The sequence below is a fragment of the Sinohyriopsis cumingii genome, chromosome 2 (genome assembly GCF_028554795.1).
Source record: "Sinohyriopsis cumingii isolate HCF-2022 chromosome 2, ASM2855479v2, whole genome shotgun sequence".
Lineage (NCBI taxonomy): Eukaryota > Metazoa > Mollusca > Bivalvia > Unionida > Unionidae > Sinohyriopsis > Sinohyriopsis cumingii.
In genome coordinates, this window is record NC_142962.1 from 123,814,592 (window position 1) to 123,842,338 (window position 27,747).

Genomic DNA, 27,747 nt, shown 5'->3' on the forward strand with positions numbered 1-27,747 from the left:
ACTGGGTTTTTTTTGATTTATGACATGGTGAAAACAGTCATTGAGGCAGCCATATTGGATGTTTGACTCGCACCATTTTGATTTATGACATGGCAAAAACAGTCATTTTAGCAGCTATAATGGATGTTTGACTGGCACCATTTGGTTTATGACATGGCAAAAACAGTCATTGTGGCAGCCATATTGGATGTTTGACTGGCACCATTTTGATTTTGGACCAGCTGAGTGTCATAAGAAGTCTATAGGAGAAAACCTCATGTTGATGTAGCCCTCTATTTGGAGAGGAGTAGAGATAACAATGTTTTCAAGATATGAATTTCCATTCAAGACGAGTAGTAATAAACAAAAATTTCAAAATGGCTGATGTAGTGGCCATAATGGATATCAGATTGGTATCATTTTCATTTAAAACCAACTGACATCATACAAATTCTTCTGGTGAAAACCACACATATATATGACTTTCTGTTCAAGCAGAGCTCTGATAACAAGATTTTATTATGGCAGCCATATTGGATGTAAAGTCAGTACCATTTCTACTTATGATTAGCATGATATCATAAGAAGTCTCTTAGTGAAAACCCCATGCTGATATGATAATTAGGAGCAGCATTAACACGATTTTGAAGATGGCCACTGTAGCAGCCATACTGGACATCAGATTGGTACCATTTTCATATAGGACCAACTAGATATAAGAATTCTTTGAGTGAAAACGCCATGTATATATGACTGTCTCTTCAGGAGAAGTAGCAATTTTCAAGATGGCCACTATGGTGGCCATATTGGATGTCAGATCTGTACCATTTTTATTTAAGTAACTAGACTTTCAACGAAAACCCCATGTTGGAGAATTAGCGATTAAATTTTTCAAAATAAATGGCCACTGCATAGATGCTTCCAGGATTTTATCTTAAGGGGCAATTTCCCTTCTTGTCACAGAAATAAGGGGAAAGTCAAAGGGGGGGGGGAGACAACCATAGTTTCATATTTACCTAACACTTCAATATCCATCTCTCTCTCTTCCAGCTCCACTCTGTTAGACCCTATTGAAATCATAATCTTTAAAAGGTATTGATTTTAGTTGTAATAGCATTAATCTTTTGATTTTTTTTCCTGACCTTAAGCTTTTCCTTATCTATGTATGAATATTGTTCTGTACTGAGAACCTCTTTCACAGCCTGCTGTCTGAATGGGCATATACATAGCTAGCTTAGCCAGCTGGTACAAATTTGAAAACTGCTCTTTATGGTCATTATGTACAATTTTGCACAGCTCACAGGTATTATCTTCTGGATACTTCTGCACACAAAAAATAAGATTTTTCACTAACTTAAGCTCTGCCAAAGTTCAACTTTCTTATATTATCACTCTACTGACTACTGTGCCAGATTTATTGTTCCATAATGCTGTATTAGGATTAGTCCATGCCATAGGCTACTTGTTCAAACAGAGGTATTTTGATCAAATATCTTCTTAGTTTCATTTTTAGATTATTATTTATTAAATTTATATGGGGCTCTAAGGTTTTGTAACACAAGATCCTGCAGGACTAAAATATTTGATAGAAGTGAAAAGTGCACTCTACTTTTAAATTGTCTGCACTTTTAATTTTAAATTTTATTCTGCCTTTTCTACATTTAACTTTGAAATACCGCTGGAATGGAGGAAGGTTTGACCGACATACCATTTGTTTTTGTCCATCCAGCATGTACATTGGACTCATGTTTAACACCATTTCCTGGTTCAAAATCACTCAAATGTATTTCCTTTAACACTTTCCCAGTTCCAGTAATCTGATATGCTTCACAAGTTTAAAAATAAATTGCATTCATTGCTAGGATCAGCCAACATTTGCCAAATGAAATCATCATCTGCAGATTAACCACACTGAGAATCAGCCATTTGGGATTTTCTAGATGGCCCATATTATAAATGTGCATTTGTAAGACTTCTTTGATGCAAGGTTCAAACTATGACAGAATGCTTGTTACAGGGCCCAAAGTGCCAATCAAATTTAGTTTAACAACCATTCCAACCAAATAAATTTGTAAAAATACTACAATATTTCTACTGGTTTATGTCATTACAAGCACTTGAAGGGTGAACGGCTGAAAAAAATTGTATTCTTCATGACTTGAAATTAATTTGCAGGATCTTTTATGCTTCACCATTGTCCTCGTGCATGAAGTCACACAAATTTTGTGCAAATCATGTGATCATGCCCAAGCAGCATTTCTTCCAATATGATGGCCATATTGGATGACCAAGCAGACAACATTTTCATTTTAGACTATCTTTGGAAAGTCGCCAGTAATTTCATTTTCTGATTTGAAAATGTCCATACCTAATTTGTTAACAGGTGGTACCAGTATTATGGCAACAAAGCTCGCATTTAATGACATCATCACATTACCACATGTACATTGAAGATTTTAACTCGTACTGAAGTACATCTCTTGGCTTTGAATCGTAGGCAATAATTAACTTTAATAATGTCTCTAAAATACAAAAATAGTCCCAGAAATAATGTTTAAAAAATATATGCAATAATATTGCAGTGGTGGTTTGCTTTGATATAAGTGACCTTATATGAGTACATGTTCTTGTATACAGTAATCATGCTGAATTTTGTAGTACACATGAAACTCCACCAGTGCTGCAAATCAGTGGAAGTCTCATATTGCATATATCTACTTGACAGATCAATAATAGTATTGATTTTGGAAACCAGTTAGTTAGTACCACAGTTATGCGTCTATTCTCTTAAATCCACTTCAGATTTTAATTCAGTTACTTGATGTGGATTAGTGTTGTAGAACAATGGGGTTCCGACAAAATTCCCTCTTTACCCATGTCAGTTCCAAGGCCTGAACAATTAACTTGCCTGAATTGCTGTCAGAAAACAAAGGACAGATCCACCAGTTATAATCAAAGGTAGATATCAAACAAAACAAAAATAGATAAATGATGATTTATTCGATCATCAGTCGGAATTGTAACCTATATTATGGTCATTCTCTCATGAATATAAGACAGCTATATGCTGGTTATGTGCCTCTTTTTCAAATACATTCCTCAATGACATTACATTAGGAATAGTAGGGCCCCCAAGTGGTCTAAAGCGCTTTCCATTACGGATCACTGCCATCTCACCTTTGTCTGCGTGGGTTCGAGTCTCGGATTCGGCCAGTATGGGTATGTGAGAAAGCTTGCCAGTAGCTTCTCGTGGGTCGTTGGTTCTTCCCAGGTTCTTCCTCCACCATTGATACTGGCCGCCATGTATAGCCTATTGTGTGCTGAAAATGGCGTTAAACCCTACAACAACAACAACAACATTAGGAATAGTAGCCTGCTACCTCGCAAATACTGCTACTAAGAAACAAAATGTCTTTTTCTGTCCATCTCTGAAAGACTAAGGGCAATAACTCTTGCCCATGGCCTCCCCTTGCCACCGCCAGGTGTCACTAGTTTTTAGCTTCACTGCTGTACTGATAACAGTTTACCTCTAAAAACCCAAGCCATTTTTCTGTTCTAGTCGAACCATCCAATATTCCTTTTGGACTTCTTGATTGAAATAATCATTCTGCTGCAGGTTGTATACATTATGTTTATAATTTCTTTCAAATTTGAGTGATTTTGTCACCTTTTTGGACTCAACTATTTAAGACCAACTATTCCATGCTATAATTGACCTCGTGTTTTCATTTACGAGTTAGCGAGACTTTGACTTTCTTAACTTTCTCCGATAGTAATGAAGATAGTATTAGCCAGTTAATATATGCATTCAAACATATACTGTAGACATCTGACATGACTCTCTTTTCATTTTCCTTTAGTAAAATGAGTGATTTAGCAAGTTAATCATATTTTGTATTACTAATTTGTGCTTTGTGTTTCTTTTCTTCTGGACTGCTCCGTTGGCCTAAGTGGTTAAAGCATCTGCCTTAGATGCAGGAGGTCATGGATTCGAACCCCGGCCAAGTCATATCAAAGACTCATAAAAATGGTACCAGCAGCTGCCTCACTTGGTGCTGGCGCTTAGCATTAAGAGGTAAAAGGTTAGTGTTAGGTAGGACTGGTTGGCCTGGTGTCAGGATAATGTGACTGGGTGGGATATCATGCTACATATCTGCTAGACATTACTATAAACTGCCACACTGCAGACATCATAGCGTTATACTATAAATCAAAGAACAAGCATCCAACTGAATAAACTGAACATTTTATAATGAAAAAATCATTTTTCAAAACAGAATGATCAATGTGTGTGATATCGCATTGATACGGTACACAGTAGGCCTAGAGTAAATGTTTACCCTAAAGTTTCACTTTGGCAACTGTAACAATACATTATATTGAAATGCGATTACTAGATGCAGAAATTCCCATATTAATTGTAATGTATTTGTGACCAGATATTTGCAGTAGTGTATTTGATTTTTAGTCAGATTTGCATCACATATCTACTGCATAAATATGCTGTGGTTGGATAACGTTCAGTCAGATGGGAGACCAGTGTATGTCCACATTCTTCTGTGAAAAGAGGTAAAGTGTACAGACTGTGATAAATATTTCCATGCAATAATGTAATGCAGTCTTTGGTCAGAAAATATCTGTTCCACTGTTATGAAAATGCACTAAAAGCAAAATGTGACATTTGAAGCCTTCACCCTAAAATGGCATTGATCATGAGAATAGTAGATGTCACAATGGACCCCCCATCTCCAAAATCAGGCATATTATGCCAATGGCAACAAATGCAAATTTGGAGGAACAATGGGCTGCAGAGTTGCCATCCCTAAATTCATCCCAGACACTGCTTGAGCTACCAATGTCTTGACTGCTGCAGGAGATGATGTTACTCAGTTGGGGGGTGGGGGTGCATTTTATGATAACGTTGACCTTATGGGGCAGTGTTCTAAATTCTAATGTAAATCTCATTGCATGTCAAAGCATGTCCATCAGACATATAATTCTGGGCACACGGAGCTTTTAACAAATCTTGATGACACATTTTTAACCTCCCTTCACACCATAAGATGCCATTCTAGCAGCAAACAAAGTCAAACCATGTGTGTATCAGTCCAGCTGATCCATCTGTTTCACGCTGACCATCCAGCCATCACACTCTTTGACTGTCCATACCAGCCAAGTTTTACTCAGCCATTTCAGTCAGAGATTTTACTGCTTAACAGCTTATCTTTTGGAATGATATTATAATACCATTTAGGGATGATGGCAGTGCCTCGTCTGTGCCACTAGGAATGTTTTACATGGACAAGAATGTAGGTCCAGATGATGATGACTCACATTTAGTGTTGGAATACCGTTGATTCCTTAACAAACTTGGATTTATCTGTGGAATGGACTGAGTTTAGTTTCAGAGTGTCTGTCACAAGCAAGTGTTACCAGCCTCAGAATGTCTGCTACTGCCAAATGCGAGTTAGGGCTAAAATATCAACCTTTTCATCATACTGGTGTAGGATGCATTTGGATAAATTACCACCAAGCTTCCAACTTTAGATTAATGCATTCTGATTTGAAAGTAAATTAGACACATACCTGGCAGGCTCAACGCCATGGCTGACCTTGTCAAGCAAGGGTCAAATCATCCTTGATACAGAATGGTACATTTGTCAATCAATTGTTTACCATGTGTGTGCTTTGAGAGTACAAGTTGACAGACAAGGTGGAACCACAAACTGCCCGCCATTGTCTACTCTGCCTTAGACCAAGAAGCCTATGCCATAGATACATTATCAATCAGTTGGGAGGGGTTTGGGGCCTTTACCAGTTTCCCTACTGTCTAGTGCAAAAATTAATATTGAAATTGCGGGGTCAGAACTGCAAACTGGTTCTGATAGCCCCTTTCAGGACAAGTTCAGCATTGGTGATCTACTCAATCTAGCAACATATGTGCCCAGAAAACTCCTGGCAAGCCGCATTTACTCAAACAGCCATAATCACAGGTATTTCATCCCCATTTGAACTGGCGCCTGCTCCTCCTTCATGCCTGACTCCTGTTGGGAGAGCTGTCCAAAGAAAGGAATTTCAATCTTTGATTGTGGAGAGAAATCTTTGAAGTTTGAAGGCCCTCCTCTTTAAAAATGTACAAAGGAAAGTGGTACTTGTTAGGGACTGGTGCAAAGTAAATGACGTTATCTTTCAGTGTCTCATTCCCACAACTAGCTTATTTCTTTTTCTGGCTGTTTGAGGAGAAAAGATAAACCCCAATTACTATCAAAGGTTACTGCTCCAAGATTTCCAACACTTTAAAGCATCATGGAAGATGGGATATTGGTTTCAACTCATGAAATCAGAGTGATCAATGTGAGCCTCACTTTTGATGGTATCATTTTGAACCAAAACATAATAAAAGCTTTTTGCTGGCATGTCCAGTCAACCTTCTTGAGTTGTTAGTTCCAGAATTTAACTTGCAGAGACAGGGTTTGAACCTGGTAGTTCAGTGACTGCTATTTAGATGACCACCAGACCTACCTGACATCAGTACAACCTCTTTATGAGCTGTAGTTTAATGTTTTGCTGGATTCAGCTGTAAAATTTATTGGTACAAAGAGTTTAGTAATTCTCCTCTTAACTGGTTTAGTTGTCACAGGTCATGTAACCATTGGTTGTGCTAGTGTCAAGTTGGAAGAGCAGGCCATCTTTAGGAAATCCATCCATTCTTCCCTGAAGGATGCTCACTGTAGAGTTAGGATGCTCAATCTTTCCTCCTGCTATAACTTAGAATTTACAGTCTAAAGATTAGGCACTGTACTATGTCGACATTATTATTATTATTATTATTATTATTATCCTAACGTTAATGTGACCAGGGAATTTATTAAAAAGAGAAAACAAGTTTTCTTTTGGGATTTATGTTTCTTGAGATCAGCTGCCAGTACCCAATAAAATCCTCCCAGCAAGCATCCTATCTGTCATCACTCAGCTTAAAAGTGGCACCACCTAGTGGTAGTCAAGGGGAGATTATGGGTAAAGTTATCTTTTCAGGAATGCTGATTCGGAAGTAGCAAGATTTATTTTCCTAACATTAATGTGATCACGTAAGTATTCTTGGAGTAACATAATTAACTAAAACTTCGCTTTCTGCAATGTTATATATTGAAGATTTTCCACTTTACTATAAAAATCTTAAAGAAATTTCCCCATGTACAAGATATTACAAATAATAGATTAGTTACTATGTATCCAGCACATGACCATGAGAAAACATTCTGTTGTCTATAAAACCACAGCAACATTTGCCTTTTAACTTGTGCCTCAAAAATATAATTATATTGCTTGTTGCATCAGTAATAAATATAATGACACAACACTATGATTTATTTGACAATTTAAGTAAAGCAGTAAAGCATTTCAATTACGGTTAACATATTTTCTGGCCTATAAGTTAAGGCAGAGTACAAGTCAAGTTTGCAAATTTTGTAATTTTCCATCCTTCATCCATAAGCCAATGGTGAGTATAAATGGAGTATAAATCCGAGGCGGACACTCTAACCACTAGGCCACCAGAGTGGTTGGCAGTAAGACAAGGTCAGATCAATACCTTGATTTTATCTTTTTCATTTTATTTCATTCCACACAGTATCCTGAATTTTATCCTATCTGCAACTAAGTAAATTTTCAGGTGAGCGTCATTAAACGTAGCTGAAAGTTCCTACCGGTAATTCATTTCACATCAATGGAGTAAAGTGCCTTGCCCAAGGACACTCCACACCAAAAGCAGTTGGTCAAGAAGAGTCAGATGGATGCTTTCTGTTGAAATTTCTCCAGTGCTCTTGTTTTCATGTTATGAAATAATTGTTTTGAAGTTTCTCAGGTTTTGAATCTTTCTCCATATTTGATGGTACATCAACATCATTTGTCCAATATTGAAAGCCCCTATGCCTGGCTCTTTTGTGACAAATTGGTCAAATTCGGGTAAGCATTTTTTTTTTAAAGTTGTGTAAATGTTTAGTGATGACATTTGTATAAATCTTAAATGCATTCAAGCTATGACAATTTCTGTCAATTTGGTCCTATTCTGTTATTTTTTTGTAATAGCAGACATATGGAAGATAGGCATCATTTGTGCAAATTTTACGAATTTGAAAGCACAACTACCAGAATGCTTTTTTATAATAGTAAAAGTTGATCCAATCTATTTGGCAGATGTTGAAAAATTGTAAGAATGATTTTCTGTTTTTAATATGTTTATATGTATGTAGTAGCATTTTACAGCACCTCAGCACAATTTGGGGTCCCTGGTGGTCTAAAGTGATCACCTTCACCAATCACTGCCATCTCACCTCTGTCTGCATGTATATATGAGAAAGGTTGCCAGTAGCTTCCCATGGGTCAATGGTTCTTCCTGCCCCAGTTATACCGGCTGCCATATCTATCATGAGCTGAAAAATGTTAACCCCACAACAACCTCAGCACAACAATGTCTTTATGGTGCCAACTAAGGGTAAAGTTAATAATGTAAAATGAATTGCACACAAAATTTATGAAGATAAATCCTTTCAAATAAATGTAAACACAAAGAATTTATTGTTAGTAAGGGGCAATTGAGCATCATTTGTACAAAGTTATAATGGCCTTTTTTCAGGATGCTGTCTGTCTAGATAGGTTGAAACTGATCTGGTAGGTTTTTTGGGAAGTTGAAAAAAATTGTTGATGGACAACTGATTTTTCTAATTCTGGAAATGGTGGTCATATTTGGTGATTGATCAGCAGCCTTTGTGCCAACTTAAAGGTCTTCATGCCAGGATGCTTAATGTCAAATTTAATCAAATTCTTTGTGATTTTTGAAGAAGTCATCATTCAATAGTTTTTCTATTTTTAGTTGTTGTTGTTGTACGGTTTAATGCAATCTTTAGCACAAGATAGGTTATACATGGCGGCCAGTATAAATGGTGGAGGAAGAACCTGTTAAAACCCTGGAAAAAACCACCAACCCATGAGAAGCTGCTGGCAAGCTTTGTCACATACCCACATTGGCCAAACCATAGACTTGAACCCACTATTTTTAGTAATGGTGGCCATATTTGATGGTGGATTGGCATAGTTTGTGTAAATTTTGAAAGGATCTTTATATCAGGAATCAATTTTTATGGTTTTGTAATTTTAAACAAAGGCATTTTCATGGGTACTTAAATTCGTGGTTTTGCCTGTCAAAGTTTGTATATTAGTAGCTATTTAATTTCATGGTTTAACCTCTACAAATGCCCAAAATAAAGAATACAAAAGAATAAAACTATGCCAGTGTAAATGGTGGTCACTTTAATGTTTAAAACAATACTACCACCTGTATGAACACAAATCAAAGACATCACAAGTTCAATACCTACACAGTGTTTTCGACCACGTGAATAACATCATTTGAAGCCAACACAGCCAACAACACTAAAAAAAATACTTCCATTTCTAGGAGTACAAATAAAACACCTGATAAGAATAATTATTTGAGTCCTCAACATCAAAGGAAGCCAACGCAGCCATCAATACTAGGCCAATCGGTTATTAAAGTACATATGAACGATCTCTTATTTCAAGCACTGTCCATCAGTGGCTTAAGTGTGGTAAAATTCAACTCAGATTCCCTTTGGTTCCTGGACTTCCTAACCTGTCAGAAGCTGCAAACATGGCACATGCACTTGCTTACCAGGCAGCAATTTGGAAGCATTTGTGAGTACCATGAGACTTGATGACACGATGTTGATACAGTGGTTTTGTCCAAATATCTGTGAATTTTAATACTCTGCTGTAATTAGTGTATATACATAGTGTTTCATAAATAGTGTTTCAATAAATAGTTATAGTATTTTACAGGATTGTTGTTCGTTTGGATTAAAAATGCATGGATAAAATGAAATGTGCTTTCAGAAGGATTTAAATGTTTCAACAAAAGTTGTGTTCAAATGAAGGATTGATTTTAACTAAGTATTAAATTTAATTTTCATATACTGTTATTTTGCATTATTTTTTCTTTCACTGTCAATATTACTATTGTTTGAATCTTATGCTTTTTATCCATTTTCTCTCTATCCTTACCTCATATATCGATTTAGGCAGTTAGTGTGTGATATTTGGATTTTTAACGTAGCTTTAACAATTTTTCAATCATATCGCTATGATGTCTGCAGTGTGGCAGTTTAGAGTGATGCCTAGCACTGGGGCATCATGTCGCAGACATGTAGCATGATGTCCCACCCAGAAACATTATCCTGACACCAGGACAACCAGTCCTAACGCTAACCTCTTAACATTGAGCGCCAAGCGAGGCAGCTGTTAGTACCGTTTTTGTAAGTCTTTGGTATGACTTGGCTGGGGATCGAACCTGTGACCTCCCACCTCTGAGGCGGACGCTCTAACCACTAGGCCATCAGAGCGGTCAGCAGTGAGTGTAAAATTATAGCTATTGGATACCTTGAAACAGTATAAAATGATTATAATTCTTGTTTCAAAAGGTTAAAAAAATAAAATAAAACAAACACATGTAAAAGCTAATATTTAATTACCAGATTACAGTATTGACCTTGATTTATCAAATGCTAGTAACTGTGTTAATCCCTAGGAATGTGGGCCCCCGAGTGGCCGAGTGGTCTAAAGCGCTCTCCGTTACGGATCACTGCCATCTCACCTCTGTCTACGTGGGTTCAAGTCTCGGATTCGACCAATGTGGGTATGTGAGAAAGCTTGCCAGTAGCTTCTCGTGGGTCGGTGGTTCTTCCTGGGGTTTTCCCGGGTTCTTCCTCCACCATTAATACTGGCCGCCATACATAGCCTATCGTGTGCTGAAAAATGGCATTAAACCCCACACCACCACCACCACCACCACCCTAGGAATGAAACACTGTAAGAATGGGGGCAGGGTCATCACCCTATATGGCTCATTTTTCTTTGGGGATTTAAATTCGTTGTTTGAGGCAACAACTAAAATCACAAAAATTGATCATACTACAGCATCCAGCATCTATTCATTTAAATAGCAAATATATGACAAAACAAGATTTTCAATTTTCATATTATGATTTTATTGAAAGCAAATCCACATATTTGGGTTGCAATTATAAACAGCGTATTAACAATTTTCTGACTGGATTAAAATTTAGTTTCAAATTAAGCTAGAAAATTTCCAAATCAAGTATAAAACTATAAACGCTAGGAAGCATTCAAATGTATTATGTCATCCAGTAATCATAGACTGACTTGAAATACTTGACATCTGAGGACTAAACTGGTGCAGATGTTTGTATTAACTTTTAACAATAAAGCAATACTGTGAATGAATCAAACACATACAATTTGAAACAATTTCATAACTGGGGGTGTTTTATGTAAATACTAATTCTGAATACAATTGTCATATTTCTTTACTGCAAATACTTCTGTTGGGCAAAATGAATACTAACAAGGATGCATCCACAAATGCTCAATGCATCCTGTTTGGTCCCAAAACACCTAAAATTCAGTTGTATGCTGTAGCGAATAAATTGTACACATTTTAATATAGCAGATGCATATGTAAACCTATGCAAGTTTTTTTTTTTTTTTTTGACCCTTGTTTTCTGCTATGTGGCTTATTTATGAATCTATAGAGTTTTTCAACTGTGGTCCTTTTTTATCAGTTACTGCATAGGTCAAAAATGGTCCTTTTTTATCAGTTACTGCATAGGTCAAAAACCATTCTCAAAAGCATTAGACACAACTGGCTTCCAGCTGCATCTTTATTATGCTGCAGTTAAACAATTTCTGCCCCAACAATTCATACCTTGTTTCTGAAGCTAAAAGGACACTCATTTTCTAAAACAATACAACTCACATTCTCCATTTCTTTTAAATATCAAATCTTTTCACACCAATTACACTTTAAGCACTGTAAATTTTCCTATGAGAGTGTTATAACTTCATTTAAAAAATATACAGTAGTGAACTGTTGCATGAAACAAACCAAGAAATGCTTACTTTCAATATTTCAGCTGAACAGCATGATAATTCCATGGAATGGAGGCAAATTTTCATCAAAACAGTAATCAACCAAAAAAAAACACAAGAACATAAAAAATGTTAAACTGTAAGGAAGACAACTATAAATTATTCACCAAATGCATGAAGTTAACATCTAATAATAGCAGGTTTAGCAAACTGTTTCATTTAGCATGAATTCCATTCCCCCTGTTTATGACAGAATAAATCTACAAAGAATAAAACTTTTATCTTTTCCCGTGTTTCTTGTACATCACTATTCCTACAATAAGAACTGCAGAAACAGCAATAATAATTGGAATCCATGAAAAAGAGGTCTTCTTGGGTTCAGGTGATTCCTCTGCTTCTTGAATCCTTTCTCTCCGTCTCTGAAAATGAGAACAAAGGTAAAACAATCAGAATTGAACTGGTTCAAAAATTTAAGATACAAAAATGAGAACAAAAGTCCCTGTGCAACATGGAAGTATAACCAGGTCATCTACATGTGCATGCAACCATATCAATCTAGGGCTGATCAATTTTTTGTTTGTGAATCACCTGTCCAGGACACTTGTTCAGAAAATTCACATGTCCCATCTGCATTTTCAACTTGTTGCCAAATTTCAGACTCTTGCCTAGATTAGACAACATGTATATATTTGAATCAATATTAAAAATAACAATGTACAACATATTTATTTCTTCAAAGGGCTTAATTTTTTAGTTTTGTCACTGTCAGGGTATCAATATACATTATTTCTAGCCAGGATATGTTAGTGTCAGTACTTCCATCAGCAAGAATGGAAAAGAATTTGCTGTTATTCAGACTTTCACTATCTTCTCTCAAGACTACATCAGCTGACAGAAATATTTTGCCTTGAGTCTGTTCTTATAATTAGCAACAAGTTTATGACTTCTCCTGGAGTGCACACATTTCCATATCAAAGAATGGTTTTCCATATTGGGCAATAGCGTAGGCTGTGTTAATGAGAGCTCTCACTGTATTTTTTATATATATTTCATTCTCATTTAGTTTTAAATGGCTTTTCCTAATGGATAATGGATGACTTAGGGGATTTTCTGCACATGCTTGCTTGTGTCAGGCATACACTGTATTGCACAGGCTTTTGAGGCCCAAAAGTGTAATGAGACTGCCTGATTAAATCCTGAATTTGTCAGCAAATACGCTGGATGAATTTCCAACCTGTGCCAGATTGGGATATTGTTTGCAATAACTGCAAAACATCTTTACTTCAGAGTCGATGAATTCAGACCAATGAGAATTTCTATTCTCATAATTGCATCATATTTGACATTTTTGTTGCCATAAAGTCTGGCTTATTTCTCTTTGGAGAAATAGTTACCACAGATTCAGTGGCTGACCTTAAATGAAATTTCCTTCTCTAAATCTTCTTTATGATCTTATTTGTGAAAATAATTTAATAAACTTATTATGTTCCAAAAAAGAAAGAATCACCTCATTTGACAACTACTTCTACTAAAGTGATCATGACATACATTTTTTAATTTAAAGGCAAACAGACTGCTCCTCAAGCACAACTGTTTCAATTCAAATGCAATATCACATTTTTAAGTTTGTCCTCTGTAAATCCATAAAAAATTAAATTCTCGCTGCTGTCATTAATCAGCTGATAAAGGAGGCAGACTTTTGTGCTGATTTCATTCATTTATTCAGTAAATTTAAATCAAAGGGTAATCTATTCATAAGTATCTGTGTTGAGTAAACATAACAAGGTCATTAAAAACACTGATATTTATGTCAAAGGGTAATCTACTCATGATTATGTGTTGAGTAAACATAACAAGGTCATTAAAACACTGATATTTATGTCAAAGGGTAATCTATTCATGAGCATCTGTGTTGAGTAAACATAACATGGTCAATAAAAACAATGATATTTATGTCAAAGGGTAATCTATTCATTAATATTTGTGTTCAGTAAACATAACAAGGTCATTAAAACACTGATATTTATGTCAAAGGGTAATCTATTCATGAGCATTTTGTGTTGAGTAAACATAACAAGGTCATTAAAACACTGATATTTATGTCAAAGGGTAATCTATTCATGAGTATCTGTGTTGAGTAAGCATAATAAGGTCATTAAAAACACTGATATTTATGTCAAAGGGTAATCTATTCATGAGTAATTGTGTTGAGTAAAAGTATATAACAAGGTCATTTAAAGCACTGATATTTATTCAGGCTGGATTAATTTGTTTGAAGTGTTCTGATTTGCTGATAATATGGTCACAGCCCAATATGCAATCAAACACTTAACAGTATCAGAACTCATGTACATATGATAGATATCAGTGACCATTTGCTGTAGTATGTGAATAAATAAATGGAGGTAAATTCAAGCATTCAGTATGCCCAGATGCCTTAAATGGCTAGATAAATATAGATAACGTGATTAAAATATGAAAATTCGTGTTTCCTCAACATGTTTTAAAATAGGAAAACTGCTTTGGAAATTTTACTTCTCTGACTTCAAAAATGTATCCTCTGGGATGTCAGGCTATGGGATTTGATCAGCCCTGAAGTCATATTTCATTTTCTGCATCAGGTGGCAAAATCTGCTTAGTTTTTCACACAAAAAATGAATTTTAACAACTGATGCCCACCCCCACACTTCAGTGTCCATAAAATCTAATAAGATCATCTAAATATGTTTGAAAACATGTCTACCAACTACTGTTTGCCAATGCCAATTGTTTTTTTTGGGGGGGGGGGAGGGGGTTGCAATCCCAGTATCAAAGTTTTCACCAAAAACTTAAAACAACAACAAAAATTGATAAACAAGAGGATGGTTCATAGCACATTATATGCCCATTCAGTGCAGACACCACTCTTCTTTCACTTATGTTAACCTGGACCATTGGCCATTTGATCCCCAAAATAGGCTTTTTTATTGCAAGTGTATGCTATCCACAAAGTCTAGTTCAAGCCTGTGATGCAGATTCATCTTTCAGTCAGTGACCTTGGCCTTTGACCTTTTGTTCCATCCAAAAATAGGCTTAATACTTAACCCACCCAAAAGCTGGTAACCACAGGTGATGGAGAACTTGAGTTACTGTGCAGAAAGGACTTTTATCATTTCAGTTAGTGACCCTGATCTTTGACCTTCTGATTGACTCTATAAGGTTTTCCTTGCTCTAAGTGCCCTATAGAGTTCTTCCTTACTCTAAGTGCCCTATAGGGTTCTTCCTTACTCTAAGTGCCCTATAGGGTTCTTCCTTACTCTAAGTGCCCTATAGGGTCCTTCCTTACTCTAAGTGCCCTATAGGGTTCTTCCTTACTCTAAGTGCCCTATAGGGTTCTTCCTTACTCTAAGTGCCCTATAGGGTTCTTCCTTACTCTAAGTGCCCTATAGGGTTTTTCCTTACTCTAAGTGCAACTATTCACAAAGAGTAGCAAATACATGTGATGGAGAACTGAAGTTCTTATGTGGAAACCACTTTTCTTCTTCCTGTCACAGTGATATCAACCATGGACCTCTACATTGATTGGTTTCTTCCTTACCCCAAAAAAGTGCAAGGCATCCACTAATATTGGTAACTTAAGAAGATGGAAAGCTCAAATTTTTGTCTAGAAACAAAATTGTCAGATGCTAAACCTTTTGGAAAAATGGTTTTAGTGGCCTAAAAAGCAAATCAGGTCACCTACACAAGCATTTTCTGGTGAAAACTCCACATCAATATGACTTTTGTTTAGGAGGAGTAGCAATAACAAGATTTTCAAGATGGCTAACGTGGTGGCCATATTGAATGTCAGATCAGCACAATTTCATTCAGGACCAACATTATAAGAAGTAAACCTTAGTACCATGACAAATTTTTTACCATGATATCTGCAATCTAACAACTGTAACAGCTAATTGGGACAATTTAGCTTACACTATATAGCTTACACCCTGTAAAAGACATTTGCTGCAATTAGAGAGCTTGCTGATAAAAATGGGATGTATTGACAATGAAACATACAATTTACTAGCTACAATACTGATATAATACTCTAAAGAAACTCTGAATGGGATGCCAACACCAAGGTGAGATATTTATCAGAAAAGGCCAGTAATCATAAAACACATTTGCTACAAAAACGACAAAATATTTAGTGGACATGAGAAATTACGTAAGATTCAAACATAAAACAACTGCTTGCCTGAACATCTTAGGATGATTTGTGGTCTTATAAAGGAATATGTGAACGTAACGCATTGACATAAGTTAGTAAATAACTAAAACAAAACATGTTTCTTCATTTGTTTTCTTTGTTTGAATAAAATTTGTTCAAAACCTTTGTATTGGCCAAATCTTTCACAACATCCCATTTGGCCATCTAATGACACTTGTGATTTAAGGATCATAAATTGGATTTTTTATTTGTGTGTGTGTGATTTTGATTTTTAACGTAGCTTTAACATTTTTTCAGTCATATCTCTGCGATGTCTGCAGTGTGACAGTTTATAGTGATGTTTAGCACTGGGGTATCATGCCGCGGACACATAGCATCGTGTCCCAACCAGTCATATTATCCTGACACCAAGCCGACTAGTACTAACACTAACCTCTTAATGCTGCAAGTGAGGCAGCTGTTAATACCATTTTAGTAAGTATTTGGTATGACTCGGCCAAACCCGTGACCTCCTGCATCCGAGGCGGACGCTCTAACCACTAGACCGCTGGAGTGGTTGGATTTTATTTGTAATATTCTAAATTATCTTGAGAAAATACATCTGTTTGTAAAAAAAACCAACAAATTTTGAACAATTTTGACATGAAAAATTAAGGCATGCCGTTAGTTATATCAATAGCAAGAATACTCAGGGATTTCGAGTCTTACTTACTGACAGAAACTATAGCATAAAAGTACCACGGTACATACCAGTGGAAAAAATAACCACAGTGAACTGGTGTAATGGTAATACTGTGTACCTCTAATAATAAGGCTTTCAGTGAAAATCCCATGTAAATATGACCATCTAATCTGGAGGAACAGTCATAACAAGATTTTCAAGATGGCCAATCTGGGAGCCATATCATATATCAGACAAGTACCATTTTTATTAAGGACCAATTAGACATCATCAAAAGTCTATTGGTGAAACTCCTTGTCAGAGTGTCTTCTATTCAAGAGCAGTAGCGATAACAAGGTTATCAAGATATCGAATGCGAAAAACAGACTTAACACTAATATGAATATATAAATTGGATAATAAAGACAGAGTGGGTTGGTAATGGGCAATTTTTAGTCCAAATTCAAGTGTAACATTCATCAGTAGCAAATTTCAAATACATTTTTAAAATACAAAATATTTGCAAATGAAAGTGCAAGTTTATGCCAATGTGAATGGCAGTTCAAAGATTCCAAAGCAAATGCTATTCATTAGGCGTTTAAATGGTGGTATCTAAAAATTGTCTTAAATAAAATGGAAATAACTTTTTTTGTGTTTTAAAAAAAAAGTAATGATGCTATTATAATAATTTAGTAATATATTTATTAATAAGTAATACTGAGTTCATTCATAAATATGTTTTGATTATCAACTTTAAAATTGATAGATACCAAGCTTTCTGCGCGATTTATATACTTATAGTGCTTTGGAACTACTGTCGTCAGCACACATGTAACTGACCTGACTTGGAAATATATAAGCAGAATTAGAAATTTGATTTAAATGATAAAATTTCTTGCATGGAAGGAATTATGTTGTAGTATGGTATCACATAACTGATACAGCACAATATTCAATAAATGACAGACTTCTCAAGGCAATTATGAGTAGATATTGTTTGTAATAAAAAAAATCTTTCCTTTTTTCAAAATGTGCAGATTTGAAACAAATGCATCCTTGTTTTTCGATATCAAATCAATTGATTCTGTGGTCTATAAAAATTTTCAATCATGACAAACAAATACTTGAACTTGAGGCCCAAGTTGTCCTGAAATAGCTCATACATCTGACATCTGCCAAACACCCAAATGCAAGACATATGGTTCCTGTCTGCAATTACTTTTTGATTGTCCACAGACAGGAACATATTCACAGCTATGCTGCCCAGCTGTGTCATTTGGACAATGGAACTATCTTATCTGAAGTGGAGGTAGTTTGGGTCCATGGAAAGAGCAAATAATCTGCCCACCATAAATGCTGAAGCTAAGACTATCAAAAATATGTTTTTTAAGACAACAGCTCCAGCATGGTTCTGGCCAGTGACTCAAACTTCTCTAATTGAGCCATGTTAGAACCCATAAATGGTTCCACTTGGGATAATGGGTGGATGACCAGGGAAAATTCCAGTCTGAATTGATAAGAAAGTTCAAGGAATTTACAGAAATGATATTCACTACCAAAATGTTCTTACCCAAATTTGACATGTCAGCACTGTATGAGACTCAATTTGTGACATACCATGGAGAGAAGAATGACACAGGCCTTTCGGCAAAGAATTTTTTTAAAATTCTCTTGGTCTTACATTTTAACCCAAAGACAACTTGAGATTTCTTAGATTTTTGCCAACTGCATAAGTAGATGGACAGAGAAATGCTTATCCTCATCCTCAATGTGAACTGATACCTTAACCTAACTGGCATGGCTTGCAGGTGGTGGCAGTGGGCACTTGGTGAGAGACAATGATGTGAACAATGAACCTTCTAGTTGGACTGTAGCCAGGCAACTGACATGGCCTGTCCTGCTGGGATGAAGTGCTTGAAGAGTGGCTGGAAAGTGGACCGGGTAGAAAATGGACAGACTGGTTTGACAATTCAGTGTAAGATTCTGCATATAATAGTACCACTGGCAGAAATGCAGGAGTCACCAATGTGACTGAACTGTGGTCACTAGTGAAGAACAATGGCTGGACAACTCAACTGTCTAGAAAACTACCATAGCAGTAGCATGCAGCACAGATGGCTGATAAAACATGCTTATCTACCCCATGCAACAAGACTTACAGGCTTTAAGGTCATGCTCAGACAAGAGGGAAGATTTTATCAAACTATGCTGCCAGATACTGGAAGAAAAATAATCTCACATTAACACCAAGCCTTTATTGGACAGACAGGAACAGAAATTCCCCCAATGTCAGCAACTGTGACAAAATCTCCTGCACTAATCTCCTCATTTGCAACTCTAGCAGTGTCTGGGGTGAGGGTAGCATAGACTTTTCATTTAAGAGCTAAATTTAGTTAGAGGGTGGTAGAGTTCACAATAGAAGAACAAACTTTCCCATAAATTTCTCTGGAAAAAGTGAGATCAGTTCAACTGAATGAAAATAGGGAGAGTCCTGTGATTACTGTGGAGAAATTCAATGTTAGAAAGACTCAAATAAGCATTGTTATACATTCTGCAGCAGTGGGAAAAATGGAATCAACAGAGAAAAATAGTTACAATTGAGTAGACAAATTTTGAAAATCCAATCTTGTCCCTTGACAACCAACTTTGTGATTACCCAGATGATTTTTCTGGTTGCCCAGCATATTAATGAATTAATCCTGTGTCAGAATTCCCAAAAAACTGTACAGTTATCTTTCCATATAGGACTTTGTTTAGTGATTGCTCCACAAGCCAATGTAATTTGCTATAACAATTCTGATTGGTTTGATTATTTAATTGCCATATTCTTTTAAGCTGAAGTAAGCAACTGACACATGCTCTACAGCAAGTGCCCATTTTTTCCACAGACCAATGAGAAAGTATAGGCATTCAGTGTGTCAAACAGAAGATGAAAGAAACGCCAACCATGTGTTAGTTCTTGTTTCTTTAAGGTTTCTCCCTGAGCGGTTGGTAGTTTAGACTGTAATTATAATGAGCAGTAGTGTTATCTATATTTAATTTGTACTGTTTGTGACTTTTCACCCACGGTTATAATGTTATGTACATCTATATTGTGTGACTGACCCGGGTTAGTAATCAAGTTATGGGCCTAACTGACCAGTGATTTCTGTTGTAAACAACGTAAAAAATACATAGCTAATATTTATCCATCATTATAAATTAAATAATCGAGTCATTATTAATGAGGTAAACATGTTTTATTATTGAAGTTTACTTGTATCTGAGTTTAGGAAATTCCTGATCTTGTTGACAACTTAGAATGTTTTAGAAAGGATGTTGACCCCATCCTGGCTCTGTTATTGTATCATAGCTTTTTATATTAATGTTGTTTACTTTAAAGTTATTCATTTGTACCTTAACATATGAAGTGGAATCAGTCTTGTTTGGTTCAGTTTTTAATCTGAGAGGATTTATTTAAATTACTCACTGGAATCACAAAGTGCTAAATAATATTTCAGACTAAATCATTATTTTGGGATTACTGTGAATTGATTAAATGACATTATTATGATGTCATTGTAATACCTCAAGACTGTTGCCACATAAACACATTCAAGACTACTAGTATATCAGCATGTTCAATATTGGAATTTATGCAAAGTACCACTGGAATTCATTTGAAACTCTATACTTTTGGACCAGGAATATAACTTTTAGGACCATGTGTGATTTAATTCACAATACTGTATGTTCTTTTAACTTTGCTTTCTAGGGAAATCAATTTTTGGTGATTTTTACAAAACTTGATGGTTTTCAGCTCTTTTCTGTTACTTAGTTTAAGGCCACAGTTATAACAGTAGACACATGTGGATTAGTGTGGCATCTCAGTAACAACAATAATCTAACATGTACTCAGTTACAGAATTATGCATAGATAGTTTGGGAACCCTGCTGTATGTATCCAGAAGGTCAACTCCATGATCACACATTTTTTGCTGGAAAATATACAAAATTCCATTATAATTTTGAACACAATCTCTCTTTTATAATATTTTTCATTGGCCCTATTAGTCTTTTACACAGGGAATAATGGTTGCTTGGCATTATATTTAACTGTCCCTGAGCTCATGGGCAATGAATTTTTCTACCCTGTACAGCCAGATGTTTGTACACAGATTTTTATTACAATGTTTACAAATGGTTATTGGGGCCCCGAGTGGCCGAGTGGTCTAAAGCGCTCTTCGTTACGGATCACTACCATCTCACCTCTGTCTGCGGCGGTTCGAGTCTAAGATTCAGCCAATGTGGGCATGTGAGAAAGCTTGCCAGTAGCTTCTCGTGTGTCGGTGGTTCTTTCCGGGCTTTTCCGGGTTCTTCCTCCACCATTAATACTGGCCGCCATGTATAGCCTATCGTGTGCTGAAAAATGGCGTTAAACCCCACAACCACAAATGGTTATTGCACTGCAGTTGATGATAATTTATAACTATTTTAAATAACAATATAAGTTTCATCACATGATTTTATAACATGCCTGTGATATTTTTAAAAATATATTAAATACTGAAAAACTGATTATGCCCTTCTAACATGTAATTAATACTCACATCTGTGTAATACCCTCTTGAAAGGCAATCACTTTTATAAGGACACTTTCCTGCTGCTGAATGGGTGGCCTTATAAAGTGGGAACCATTGGACCAAGTTTCATCTCTTACTCTCAAACATTTTCACTAGCAGGTATTAAGTTGTTCAAATTTGAATTTCATTCCTACATGATCAACACAAGGGGAGTACACAACTTAAATGGACTGATAAATAAGGAATTTTCCAGTGCCAGTCCGTGTTTTCTCAAATACCTTTCACTCAAGTACACCTGTAATGTTTTCCCTCTGGTACATAGTCATACTTTTGATGTTAAACTTTCATGGTATTCTTTTTAGGTCAATTGCCCCCACCATTTTCAGCTGAGGCAACTCATAAAATCCAACTGATGTCGCTAGGACAAAGCACCAATATATCTGTTCAATCTACCAACGTGTAGATAGGGTTATCATATTGGAACCTCAATATGCTTTAAAAGTTACAAAGCATATGGTAAAGTGTGATGAAAAACATAAAATATTAAATTTGACCTTGAACACTGTTTGACTTTGAAGTTAGCAACATACAATACTACATTTGACCTTGAAGATAGCAATCACATCTGGTACATGACACATTAGTGACAATTATGTATTATTTACCTGCTATTTGTGCATTACCATCTCTTTTCCTGGTCCTAGTCCCCAGCTTAAGATAAATATTCCTCCTTCAATTAGTGACTGGAGATCTAAACCACAAAAATAATATGATCCCAGTCTGATTACTTAACCACTTCTGTTCATTCAGAATATGATCCGTCCTTGACTTGGACTGAGAATAAAGGGCATCAGAGCAGAGAGGGAGAGAGGGAATATGGCAATAATAGCAGGTAATTATTCCATAATTAAAATTAATTTACTGCCCCAAACACTACACATTAGTAATACAATAGCTGCTATTACTGTACTGCTGAATCTACCAGGAGGCTGATGACTTAACAATACACTGTCAAAGTGAACCTGCCATTGATGTAGGGTGCTCTACAGCAGACTGGAGGATGGCATGACAATTTGTTGGGCTGATACAATTGGAACTAATGCATAAATGTCTCTACTCTAGTGTGACTATGACTGATGGTAGAACAAAGAGAAACTGGAGTGAGACAGCCATAAGGCAGCTTTAATGATGTCCAGGTCAGCTTGCTTTTTTAAAAAGGACTCATTTGATTTTCATTTACAAAACATCTATCTCAGTGAGAGACAGCTCTTTATAAAGTCAAAATAATTCAACTCGTGCTGGTGGATGCCAAAACATCTTGGGTACCTTTGTGAGGGCAAAATTTCTTTTCAATTTAGATACAGGAACATGGAAATGCAAGGGTCTAACTGGAGAAAGAAGAATACTGTGATTATCCTCAGCAATGTGACTGAGACTGGAGGTTTTTCAATAGAATCAGGTGCTTCCAAAGGAAGCTAAATATTTGCCCAAAACATAGAACGACCAAGAAGTGAAAGTGAATCATTGCTATCACTGACCCGTGAATAACTCTTCCACTGATAAGGCACAGACTTCACTCCCTTCTCCTAGCCAATGCTAGGGAGAGAGGGAGAACTGTCTTAAGAGTAAAGTTAAGAGGGAGCTTGTTGTGCAGCCTCATTGCAAACAAGTCTACTATTGCCCCCCCCCCCCCTTGAAAAAAAAAATCTTTGCTATTGTCTGGTGCCAAGATCATTTTGCAAGGATCACAGATACTGTCTGGATGTGATATTTCTCTTGCCCAGAATATGGCAAATTAAAAGTGATCTCCCTCAAGACTGACCAGTGGAAGAGGCCCCAGAGTTCCAAGCATAAAGAAGGGGCATTAGGACCCCTTTGACATCTGAGGTTTACTATGACCATAATGCCAAAACATCTTATGTAGTTAATACACTCCTGAAGTGCTAGAAAAACAACCCTATTTGCAGGCTGTTCATATGTACGGAAGATTCTTCCCAGAAGCACAACCTCTGCAGAGAAAGCCCCTCAGACTCCAGATGAGCAATCCAATCTGAATCAAAGGCATTTGTGCATAGAAGGAGCATTCCAAGCCATGTATTGAGATTTACGCCAGAAGCCAGTCCTGATCATGATTTTGCCAACAACTCAGATGGTCATGAAATTTGGATCCCATGGGGATCAAAGCACACAAAGGGTCACCGTATTATCTCCAGTTTGCTTGTCAAGTAACAGAAACTGTTAGGGCTGCAAATGAAGTCCGCAGTTAGTGTTCCCAAGAGGCAAGCAGATGTCTCTGACTGACTTGCTATGAGATCCTGTCAGGGGAAGCTCCTTTGATAAGGAAAGATCAATTGCAAGTCAAAATTCTACTGTTCCTTTAAATAAAAAGATGTACACTTCTTCCCTTAGGGATACTTGATAGGTCTAGTGGAACTAAATGGAACTTAATTGGGGTCCTTGAAAAAGATGGAGAATCCTGAAACCAAGGTCAGTAATCCTCAATTATTGTGGAAAGGACAATGATTTGTACCATTACACAATGGATGGTACACCATCAAACTTGACAAAGTCTCTGAAAACAAAGGCCAATCTAGCATCAACTGGGACACTGGGAAGAGGGGAACTTGGCAGGAGTTTGTACAACTCTTTAAGGCAGACTTCCCGTCTCATTACAAAAAGTATTTATGCTCTAGTGCCATGTGAAGGACGAGTGGTATAGGAGTTCTAAAATGGGTCTGAAGGTTCTTCTAAGGCCCATGCTTAATAACTTTGGGAAGAGGGCCCACTGACCTTTCAAAATGGGGGTATTTCTTTGTCAGTTTAGCTGGGACTGGAACCATGACAAGGGACTGGTGCTGCCATGTTTTGAAAATGGTCTCCAACAATCCCTGCAAAGCAGCCTGTGATGAGTCCCCCTTCAACAAACTGAATCTCCTATTATTTTTATGAAAAGGTACCAGTAGATTTAAAAGCCATGTATGAATGGAATGGGTCGATTCAACTCATAAAAGTTGCTGACCAGAGTTGATTCAGCCCTAAGTCGTTTTGGCCTACTATTCTTACAAGGTCAATTCGGAATTGAATAAACTATAAAGGAGGAAATGGCATAAACAAATATTTAATTTCATGTAGGTATTTTCTATAAACAAACGTAAGTAGATACATCTGTGAAAAGGTTCAAGGCAGTTGATGGAAAGAGAAAAGCAAATTACACAATGAAAAGGTATACGATTCAATGTGATGTCTGCTGTTTGTTATATGGACCTATGCACTGTTTCAGTGATCTTTTTTAATTTTGATAATGGCAGTTTATCTAAAACAAGGACTCAAACATCATTAACTATCTCACAAGTTTCTTGGATTTAAATGCTAAAAAAAGTAAGTTATAATTTTATCTCATTTCTATTATTTCCTGGAAAAAGAAGATCTAGAAGTTTAACTGTTACATTCACTGAAACTGGCAATTCGATGGATAACATTTATTTTAAAAAATTAATTACTGAATAAGACAAGCTTTCAATGTTATTATTATCATTATTACTATTATTGAAACAAGTTAAGACACATGGATGCTACCTCTATATTAAGAAGCATTTTATTATTTTTATGTAACAACCAATAGATGAACTATTCACTAATTTAAATACATTAACACTATTTTTCTGATTGATGAATGTATCTCAGTTATTTTCACTCTGTACAATGTTTTATGTGGGCATTTATGAACTTGGCCATTTTGTAGACATTTGTTTGTATCCATTAACTTTTTCTAGTTGCATCTTAAATTATGTGATCTAAAAGTGTCCTCTGGACACACATATACACATTTAAAATTATTAAGAAACTATTCTACATTGGGTGTACGTTTATGTGACACTGAGAATGTATATGATCAATGAAATGTAGAAATCTAATTTTCACAACTGTTTCAAAATAATATTCCTTGGTGACTTATTTGGATCATTATTTCAATGTTGATTACGATGTCTCTCTTTATGGTTCCAGTAAACAATAAACTTAATGGATTTAATGTCAGATGAAAAACAGTGTTTATAGAAGTCCAAAATGACCCAAGCCAAAATTACTCAGGGCCAAATCGACCCATACAAATCTAATATCTAATGTAGGCCAAAATGACCTGGTCTGAAAGGACTCTGGGCCAAACTGACCTGGAACTTTTGTGACTGCATTAGGTACTTTCTAGTTTGATCAAGCTGTAGGCATATGGAGGACAAAAATACATGTAAAATAATCAGAAGAAAATTGAAGAAATTTTGAATGTAATTCCCACAATTTGGATACATTTCATTTCACGGAAAGAAACCAATTTTTACAGGGGGCTGTTCCAGTAAAACATATATCCCCCCCCCCCGGGGTCGCTACTTCAAAAAAACTTCCGTAAGAGATTGTGTTTCTAACTATTTTGATTCTGACAGTGGAAGGTTGGTTATGAAAATCACTTCTGTTGTGGGTTGTGTTAACAAAATGAGAAATCGCTGGTGGGGTTGTCAGAAAGAGAAAAGAAAAACATGAATATATATTTAAAATCACATCTAACCCCCTCCTAGCGGTCTAATGTGAATAAAACATTGGGTCAGAAAATTATGCCAGTACACGTAATTTGTACGAATTCACGTACTTCTAAAGCAGTGATACACGTTCAGCAAATTACGTCAACATCACGGATATAAAAAATGTGCTTTGCGCAGTATGCAATTTTTATTAAAACTTTAAAAGTGCAGTTTGCGACGAAATTTGCGCTGCGTCAGCTGTGTCACAGCACTTGATGCGACATCCAGGTATCTGGATACTTCGGTTCGACATGAATGACCGTTAAACTAAATTTGATTGGTTCATTGGCCCTGGAACAAGCATTTTATGGAGTTTTAGCCTTACTTTCATCGTGGAAGTTTTACAAATGCGTGTTTCCAATAAGGGCCACACAGGAAACCAAAATGGTTGAATCACAACATGGTTTGTCTTCAGACAATGTTTTCAGTCAGCAAATACTGGCTGGTGATAGCTATGATGACAATGAATTTCATGTATATCGGTCTGTTGGACATTTAGGAAAATGTCACTGGAAATACCAGTGTGTGATTTTGAGCCCAAAATTGATGTTGAGTGTGAGTCCGGTTATATTTATTCAAAATACCCATGTCTAAACAAGCAGATTATGGGAATGTTGGACTTAAAACCCTAATACAGCATTATGGAAGAGAAAAATCTGGCATAAGAGGCAACAAAACACTGATTCAAGGAAGTGAATCTTTGGCAGAGTTCATGTTAATGAAAACTGACAGAGGTCTTGGAAACGCTTATAATCACACGTATTTGGATGCCACTTTTTTATATATTTAGATGGGCGGTAAAATTCAAATACTTGCCAGTCCTGCTTCAGTCACCTGCATAGTGGGAAAATGTGCCGATCAGTTAGCTGTGCTGATATTTACAATGACAGAATTTAGTGGCTGAAAGCTCACCCCCTAGTCGTCACCATTATAAGAGTACATCAAATGAACATGCTGCAATAGCTAAGCGGCAAGATCAAAGGCTTTGACTGGCAGCTGGGTGGGAAAATCTACTGATATTTACAGTGCTTGAATTCAGAGTCAGAAATACCCAGAGATGTACATGTGGTCATTTATAACAGTACATCAAATAAATAACTTTAGCTTTCATTATTGTGTTCATTTTCGAGTGTAACGGAATAAGCAGTGCACGTGACCTCGGAATCATGACATGTTGAGACTTAGACTTGAATGAGTATTTTGGGGTTCAACAGCAAACTGACGAAGATTGTAATGAGATTCAGGAGAGTGCTAAAGTTGCTAGAACTGACAGTTTGGAAGGGACAGTAGCCAAGTGTAAGAAAGTGTGCGAATGCCAAGCTTAGTGCTTTGAATAAGACCTTCCTTGGATTGAAAAAATTCAGACTCACTCTGATGGACAAGCAAGAGCTATGTCAGTGTTAAAAAGAATGTAGAAATTAAACTCTATGGCAACCAATAGTTCTTATAATTTGCATAGTTTTCTGAGAGGGGACTGCAACTTTTCCTGGTGGGACTCATATTTTTACCAAAATGGGAGCCATGGGCTCTTAGTTTTAAAATCCTAACGACACCTGTGGTTCAAAACTTTTCTTTTTGGAACAGAGATATCCAAGAGAGAATACCCATGGGGCCATACATGTGAGATTTTGAAAACTGCACAACCATAAAGAACAGTAACTTGTTCGCTAGTTATGCATATGCATTTGAAACAGCTGGCAATGAATGGAGTTCAGAGCACAGAATAATATTCATACACAGAGGTGGAGGATCATATTAAATTCAGAAACAATTAACAGAATAATGCTCATTGGGAACATCAGAGGATCCCCATACAAC

General features: G+C 36.3%; 1 protein-coding gene across 1 annotated transcript in view; it reads right to left on the reverse strand.

Moving 5' to 3' along the window:
• Positions 1-11,018: 11,018 nt before the first annotated feature.
• The window catches only part of LOC149805745 (synaptojanin-2-binding protein-like), a 56,454-nt gene continuing 39,725 nt past the window's right edge, over positions 11,019-27,747 (reverse strand). The window contains exon 4 of the mRNA XM_089950415.1: positions 11,019-12,362. Coding sequence (XP_089806541.1) covers positions 12,222-12,362 — 141 coding nt within the window. The 3' untranslated portion in view covers positions 11,019-12,221. The remainder of the gene's footprint in view (positions 12,363-27,747) is intronic.